We start from the raw sequence: 8704 nt of genomic DNA on the forward strand, positions 1-8704 counted from the left end.
AAACTTGTTTCTCATCGTTCTGGTCCCTAGTAGGTTCAGGATCAATGTGTCAGCAAGTTCAGGTATGGTGACTACCACTGCTGTCTTCCCAGGATGATGTTTTTGTAGAAGGTAAAAGTATTGAGTCCTTACATGTAGAGGGACAGAAGCAGCAGGCTCGTGATAGATGGATGCATTCAGGTGTATATGCATGCATGCATGAGTGCATGGGTGGATGGATTATTTGGAGCAGATGGGACATACAGTTTTGTATATGTTAAGTAAACACTCTACTACTAAGCTGCATCCTTAGCACTCATCCTGTCTTATATGGCTCTAATCCATGATGAGAAAAAACATTTGGCCTACTTATCTCCTAACAGTTCCACCTCTTAATACTGTTACCATAAATATTAGCTATGAGTTTTGGAGTGAACACAAGCACACTATGACTGATACAAATCCAAACATAGTCTTCTAGGCTCTGCAATACAATCTCTACCTCGAGGATTTGTACAGTCTTTTAGATGAAAAGGGTGTGCATTCATGTGATCCTGAAAAAAGAGGACAAGATGAAGGGAATGGAAATGTGTGTGTGTGTGTGTGTGTGTGTGTGTGTGTGTGTGTGTGTGTGCATGTGTGTGTATGTGCGTGTGCGTGTGTGTGTGTGTGTGTGTGTGCACTGCCTTACGTAGTTACCTGGGTGTTGTCACATTCTTGACTTACTGCAGCAGGAAGGCTGCTTGTTTGTCCCAGCTGCCCAGAACAGAAATAATCACAGAGAAACCATATTCATTAAATCACTGCTTGGTCCATTAGCTCTAGCTTCTTATTGGCTAATTCTTACATTTTAATTTAACCCATCTCCATTAATCTGTGCATCACTATGAGGTCGTGACCTACCAGCAAAGTTTCAGCATGTCTGTCTCTTGCAGCAGCAGGTCCATGGAATCTCTCTCTGACTCCACCCTTCTTCTCCCATCATTCCATTTCGTTCTCCCTGCCTACCTAAGTTCTGCCCTATCAACAGGCCAGAACTTAGATTCATTAATGATAATGACAGCACACAGAGGAGCCTTCCACATCATCTTACTACTTACTGATAAGATTAATAAAATAGCATGAAGAGAACATAGCTAAACAGAGACCTGCTTAACTCATATCCATAGCCTCAGTAACACTGTCATGATAACAGAATTATCTATACTGTTAACGATAGTATCTATATTGCTAAGATTTTGTGAGCTGGAGATGTAGCTCCCTTGATAATGTGCTTGCCTAACATGACTGAGGTACTAAGTTCTAGTCCCACACTACATGTGTGGGAATGAATGCCTGTAATCTGCACGCAGGAGGTAAAAGCCGGGGAACAGAAGTTCAAAGTCTTCCTTTCATGCATAGCAAGTTTGAGGAAAGCCTAGGCTACATGGGACTCTTGAAAAACAGGAAGTTACATTAACATTCTGGGTTCTGTTTGATTTTAGGATCTCAAGAGCATGCTGATGTCATTTTGTTTCCACCGAACACAGATAGAGGTCAGGAAGATTAAACCCATTGACACTCTTTTGAGAGTTTCAGATCCTGTGTTCCCTCAAGAACTGATGACCAAACACCCACTGATGATACAAGCAAGCTTAGAAAATCTCTTATTGCAACCCTGACATAATGGAAGTGCCCCCAACCCAACCAGCACCTAATAAAACTAGTGCCAAGAGCAACAACTCTGCGTTTTTCTACTTCCAGTCCTGTCAACCCCCTTTCCTAGCCATAGTCTTGCTGCTCATAGCATATACTGTGGTCCTAATCATGGGCGTCTTTGGAAACCTGTCTCTTATCATCATCATCTTTAAGAAGCAGAGAGAAGTTCAAAACGTCACCAACGTACTGATCGCCAATCTGTCCCTCTCTGACATCTTAGTGTGTGTCATGTGCATCCCCTTTACAGTCATCTACACTCTGATGGACCACTGGGTGTTCGGGAGCACCATGTGTAAACTCACTTCTTACGTGCAAAGTGTGTCCATCTCTGTGTCCATATTCTCCCTTGTATTGATCGCTATTGAACGATATCAGCTGATTGTGAACCCCCGTGGCTGGAAACCCAGGGTATCTCATGCCTATTGGGCCATCGTCTTGATTTGGCTCATTTCCCTTTCATTGTCTATTCCCTTATTCCTGTCCTACCACCTCACCAACGAACCCTTCCACAATCTCTCTCTCCCTGATGATATCTACACCCACCGGGTAGCCTGTGTGGAGATCTGGCCTTCCAAACTGAACCAACTCCTCTTTTCCACATCGCTGTTTATGCTCCAGTATTTTGTCCCTCTGGGTTTCATTCTGATCTGCTACCTGAGGATTGTTATCTGCCTCCAAAGAAGAACTAAGAAGGTGGGCAGGAGGAGGGGAAATGAGACCCGCCTCAATGAGAACAAGAGGGTCAATGTGATGTTGATTTCCATTGTAGTGACTTTCAGTGCCTGCTGGCTGCCCTTGAACATCTTCAATGTCATCTTTGACTGGTATCATGAGATGCTAATGAGCTGCCACCATGACCTGGTATTTGTAGTTTGTCACTTGATTGCTATGGTTTCTACGTGCATAAACCCTCTCTTTTATGGCTTTCTCAACAAGAATTTCCAGAAGGACCTAATGCTGCTCCTTCACCACTGTTGGTGCCTTGCACCCCAAGAAAGATACAAAAATATCGCCTTGTCCACTGTGCACATGGATGAATCCAAGGGATCATTAAGACTGGCTCGCACAACAGCAGGGGTGTAGAAATCAGTAACCAAAACCACAGTCTTTCTGAAATGGATGAAGGAAAAGGAACAGCATGGAATGGGGTGTGATGCAGAGAAAGTCAGAGTTAAACACACAACATCTTTAGGCCCAGTTTTGATTCAAGTTAAGCATGTCTATCCCATCCATCCACAGAACACACAAAGATGTAGCCCCACCCTTTCTTTCTTTTTTTTTTAACCTAGCCACCATTGCTGTGGAAGGAATAAAGATGAGGAAGCAGATGATAAGGACAGCAGAGATGGCTGGGCCACAATGTTCCTGCTATTCACTGGACTAGCCAGAAAGGTGTCTGCTGTGCTACGGTCAGGAAAAACCCTTGCTGTGCCTTCTTCACATCAGAGCAGTTCCACTTCTAGATGAAACTGGACCTTTCCATCACATAGCTATACAATTAATTGGATAAGTGTGAAAATACAGTATGATAATTTATTAGTTAATTATATCTGGATTAAAGTTGAAAATGTGTCTTAATATTTAGACTGAACATTGTGGTCATAATTAATTTCCCTGTCTGAATCAGATCCTTAACTTGTGATAACACTGCATTTCTCTTTATCACCAATGCTATTAAGACTAGGAAAACTAGTCACTGACTAATTAGCACTCCAGTTTTCCCAAGTATCATCTTTAACTAATGAATGACCTGTATCGATAGAGATTTCATTACAAAAATGGCCTTTTATCCTAATGTCTTTGTGTATATTAAGTACGAGTCATCATAACTTTATAAAGGGAGATTTTTAACAACAGCAATGATATAATTAACTACAGCATGTCAAAAAATTATCATATCATTACTTAAACATTATGAAAGGATCCACATTGCATAGGAGCATCAGCAAGATTAGAACAAGATAATTGACCTATTGTTTCAACAGCTGTTAGCTCAGAGACTTTGACTAAATCACAGAAGCTTTGCTCTTTCCTTAGTTAGACCTTCCTGATGCTTATTACATTTGAACTGCAGCCCATTTGTACTGTAAATAAATGTAAATTGTTTTATTTTAAATAAATATTCTCTTTTGGGGGTTTTGCTTTGTTTTTGTTTTTTTGCTTTTGTTTTTGGTTGTTTTGTTGTTGTCGTCGTTGTTTTCTTGTTTGTTTTTTGAGACAGAGTTTCTCTGTAGCTTTGGAGCCTGTCCTGGAACTAGCTCTTCTAGACCAGGATGGTCTTGAACTCACAAAGATCCTCCTGCCTCTGCCTCCCAAGAACTGGGATTAAAGGCGTGTGCCGCCACCACCTGGCTTGAGTAAGTATTCTCTTAATACCTGTGATTATTTTTTCCAGCTTTTTGGAAACTATCCCTGCCTTGCCCCTTTCTCCTTCCTTCTATCATTTCCCTGTTATTATCAGAATTTCTTCTCTCTGCCATTTGAAGATAAATGAACCACAAAAACACCCAAGTGAGCTAAACAATGAGTCTCCCTCCTTACCCATTGTTTGTCCCAGTTTGTCTATATTTTCTTATAGAGGAAGTTCTGCAATCAATATTCAATGCAATCACTCCCTTACTTAGTAAATAAATACTGACCCCAGTTTCACTGCTAAAACAACACTGCTTAAATTGCTAAAAGTCGGGAAAGCACTAAACAAACACTAATATGGCTCCCTTTCCTGACCCACGCTCTTCAACCGTCTCCTCTACCAAACTCATTCTGGTTCCACACTAAGAGTGGCTTTCTTCTATTCTGCTTCTTTTACTTGTTTTTTAAACGCTTCTTAAGCTCATAAAACAGAAGTGACTAACGCTGTAACAAGATGATTGTCCTGTGTTTGTTTTTAACTTTGAAAGGTAGTGAAGGAAAAGAAAGTTTGAAAGACAGGATCTTACCCTGTAACCAAGCTGTCCTCTAAGGGCAACAGACCTGCCTCAGTTATATCCTGAGCCACCACACCAAACTCTTCCGTTTTTCAAAGGGCTGAGAGTTTGACCGGGGAAACCTTGGTTCACTCAAGCTCTGGCAATAAAGAAGAGAAGGTAAGTGCTCCTTGTGAGGTGAAGAAGGTCTCTTTGCCTCCATCTATGTGCCCAAATCAAACTCATAGTTGAAGTTGAGATGTTTCTCCCGAGAGAGGAGAGGCACGGAGTAGTGGCAGGACCTCTTGAAACTGGGGTTTGATGAGTCCCTGTTTTTCTCCAATTATGTAGCTGAATCTGTTCTTTGGGGCTTGCCTATCAACTTTGGAGACCTTGCTCTAGATATTTATTCTTTCTATACCGGCTTCTTATCACCCCCACCCATGGATGTCCTAGAAATAGGCAAAGAAAAAGTGCTTTGGAAACTGAAAAAGACTTTTTCAAAATAATAATAAATCTCCTTTTATGATTACATTTATAAATACATAAATATTTGAGTGTGTTTATGTGTGCTTGTATGTGCATGCCTGTGTATGTGTGTTCCTTGAATACAGAAATGTATATCTTACTCCACTTTGGTGTCTCCAAAGCCAACTATAGTGGCATCCGCCACCAAGTGTTCAGCAAATAAACATAGACTACAGATATAGAATAACAGGGAATAAGAAGCCTTTGCTTGAAAGTGGTGTATGCGCCTGAATGTAAAGGACAGTCTACACCTCCCTAGACTCTGTGTCGGAGGAGGTAGATGCCAAACAGCTACTGAGGCATCAGCACTTATGAAACCTCCGATGGCACAAGAACAAACAACACATCTTGATCATAGAAAGATTAGAGGAGAAGATGGACATTTATGTCTATCTTAGTCACTGCCCTAGTACTTTTTCATTTTGATATTTCTTTCTTCCTTTTTATTCTCCATTTCCTATCTAACTTCTCCACGCAGCATAGTTTTGTTGCAAATACATTCATCCATGCTGTATCCTGTAGCAGAAGGGAGTCTGCTGTTTTGTGTTGATTTCATTGGTTAAATAAAGAGACTGCCTTGGCCCTTTAAGAGGACAGAAAATTAGGTAGGCAGAGTAGACTGAACAGAATGCTGGGAGAAAGAAGCTGAGTCAAGGAGTTGCCATGATTCTCCCACTCCAGACAGATGCAGGTTAAGATCTTCCCTGGTAAGCCACCTCGTGGGCTATACAGATTATTAGAAATGGGTTAGTCCAGGTGTGAGAGTTAGCCGAGAAGAGGCTGGAACTAATGGGCCAAGCAGTGTTTAAAAGAATACAGTTTCCGTGTAATTATTTCGGGGCATAAGCTAGCCATGTGGGCGGCCGGGTGCCGGGGACGCAGCCCCTCGGCTCATATTTCAACAGAAGCTCATTCATTTTTGTTCTTGAATATACAATACATCTGTAGTCCATTTACCTGTTGGTGGACATCAGTTTGTATATGATTTGGGGTCATTACATACAGAGTTGCTATGAATACATATAGATACATTCATACATGGCTATATTATTTGATTTCTGTTAGGTGAATACTCAGAAGGGGAATGGGTGGGTCTTAGACTGATGATCTCTGTGCATCTGATGGTTTTGGTTTTTTTGTTTTGTTTTCTTTGCCTTAGATGAGCCACAGCTTACAGACAAATATAACTTAATTCCCAAAACATTCTATAGTGGACAAAGATGCCAAAAGCTAATACAGAGTGGGTTTTCATGTCATGCAGGGCTCTAGTTAGCAATTTCGTATTCATGTTCATAAAACTCTATGACACCATACCTTTTATTTATTATTACTTTCATTATACAGACAGTATAACTGAGGTCCAGAAAGGTTAGCTACCTTGTCAGAGATTTCTAAATAAAAGATAGATTTTTGTGATCATCATTATACAGATTAGATCATGAAAACTAGATAGGGGCTGACTCTAAACCAGCGTTTGTTGGTTTCTCAAGCCCACGTTCTCTTATTTTCTGTCTTGGCGAGAAGTGCCAGTAGCATATGTTCACAGTTGCTTCCTATATGTTTGCCCCCTTTTGTGTTCTGATAATGGCTATATCTGAACAGGTGCTTCCTAGGGGAATGCCATGGGGAGGGAGAGCCAAATGCAGACACCTGGGGTTCTGAAGCAGCACACCCTTTCCTGGGGCAGCTACGGTCATCTTCTCACTGAACTAGCCTGCCTAACCATTCCGAAATTGCCTCTCAGACATGTAGTGGTTCCTCACCTAGGTTCTAGCCATGACCCTTCAGGTCTTTCCAGTGCTTACTACAGACTTCTCCTGTTTTCCTGTAGCTCACAACATCTTCAAAATTCTCTCCCCTGGAAGAATCAGAAGTGATTGAATGCACCCTCTCCCAAACCACCTTGAAAACGTAATTCAAATGGGGAGTTCCTCAAGGAAGAAATCTGATTAAAAATCTTAGATTTGTTAGTTCACTAGCTTGTTTGCTTAAAACTAAATAGTGCTCTATGTCCTGAGTTGACCCTGTGCTCACTGTGCTGCCCAGAAGGCTTAGGACATGGAGGTGTAGTCTCAGCCTTCAGTGTGGATTGGGCTGGCATGCCCAGTGAAGCTTTAATGAAGGCATGAGCTGACTACTTCATCTTGGACAAATTATTTCCTTACTTTGTACATTTTAGAGAAAGGTCTCTGAGTCTAAATCAAGGATGGTTAAGGCATCTACAACCCTTTTCCAATGTCTTCCCTACTCTAACAACTGCCAAAGACAAGAGCAAAGATAAAACTCTGCTGCCACCTTGTGACAGAATTGAGAGGCACTGAAAGAATTGCCTTGACTGACAGTCTACAGGAAATCAAACTCTTCCTTCCACACTTGTGTAAGGCTCCATAATTCATAGTGTACTTTTACTACATTCTTTCATTTCACTCCCCGACCAATTCTGTGTGGTGGCAGGGCCAGTGGTACAGTTCCCATCTGTTGTAGAAGAAATCAAAGCTCAGAGAGACAACTGTGAACCGAAGTTCTCTAATAATAACTGTACTTTCCACTGAACCTTCTGAAAGGCTGGTTAGTTAATCAAAACCTCTGTGACTGAGGAGAGTTGGGAATGGTTTAAGTCCAGAGTCGAATTAGCTTGGATCATTTCAAGTCCTGTTAATACCAGTTATCGCCCTCCTTTGTGTATAAACTAACATCTTTGTGACTATTAGGTAAAGCCTTTGAAATGTGCAAACAGAAACCTAGCCTCCACAAACCACATAGCTAAGAGTGTCACCAGGGAGCATCCAAGGCCAATAGCAAAGACTTTCTGCTTTGCTTTAATCTGCTATGTGAGTTTTGGTTTCTATTGCTGCAATAAAACACCATGACCAAATTAATTTGGGGAGGAAGGGTTACTTTCAGCTTAAACTTCCACATAATGATCTATTATCATCAAAAGAGGCCAAATACATTGTTATCTTGATTGTGGTGACTATTTCACAATGTACATGCATACCAAACCATCAGGTTGTAGACCTTAAAAACAATAGATACTTTTTTAAAAAAAAGTCCTTTGATTAAGCAAAACACAAATTATAAACACATGTGAAATGTAAGTTAGGTGCTTGGTGGTTTAGAAGAGTAGTAAGAGTCCTTCTGGTTTGGTGGTTAGGGCTCAGGTCTTGGAAGTGGATAAAGATGATCCCCTGAACATTCTGCACATAAATCCCTTCCCAAGCCAAGCCTTTTAAGACCTGCCTCCATTTCCATCTTGATCTCACCCTATCACACTGAGAACATGAGTTATATATTTTTTGGTTATTTCGGGAATGAGAGTATAGGCCTTGAATATGTAGACCTTGCTCCTAATCCAAGTTCCACCATTTTAGAGAATATGGAAAAGTTATGGACACACATTCCCCCAGCCTCAGATCCTAGATCTATAAAGTAGGCAGCATAAAACTACTCATTTAGAACCCATGAGACTTCTAAGTGGTTACAGGTGATTGTTGCCAAACCTAAAGACCTGAGTTCAATCCCCAGGACCCAACTCCCATGAGTTGTTCTGTAGCCACATGAATAAAACATAGCAAAAAACTTTGAAGCACTCA

General features: G+C 41.1%; 1 protein-coding gene across 1 annotated transcript; it reads left to right on the top strand.

The window, feature by feature from the left end:
• The first annotated feature begins 1644 nt into the window (after nt 1-1644).
• Nucleotides 1645-2760, top strand: LOC121442239 (neuropeptide Y receptor type 6-like). Its single transcript, XM_041643702.1, has one exon. The coding sequence runs from the start codon at nt 1645-1647 to the stop codon at nt 2758-2760; it is 1116 nt and encodes a 371-aa protein (XP_041499636.1).
• The last annotated feature ends 5944 nt before the right edge of the window (nt 2761-8704 follow it).

The sequence above is a fragment of the Microtus oregoni genome, unplaced genomic scaffold (assembly GCF_018167655.1).
Source record: "Microtus oregoni isolate MIOR12 unplaced genomic scaffold, Mior012 000088F_ref0000325, whole genome shotgun sequence".
Classification (NCBI taxonomy): domain Eukaryota; kingdom Metazoa; phylum Chordata; class Mammalia; order Rodentia; family Cricetidae; genus Microtus; species Microtus oregoni.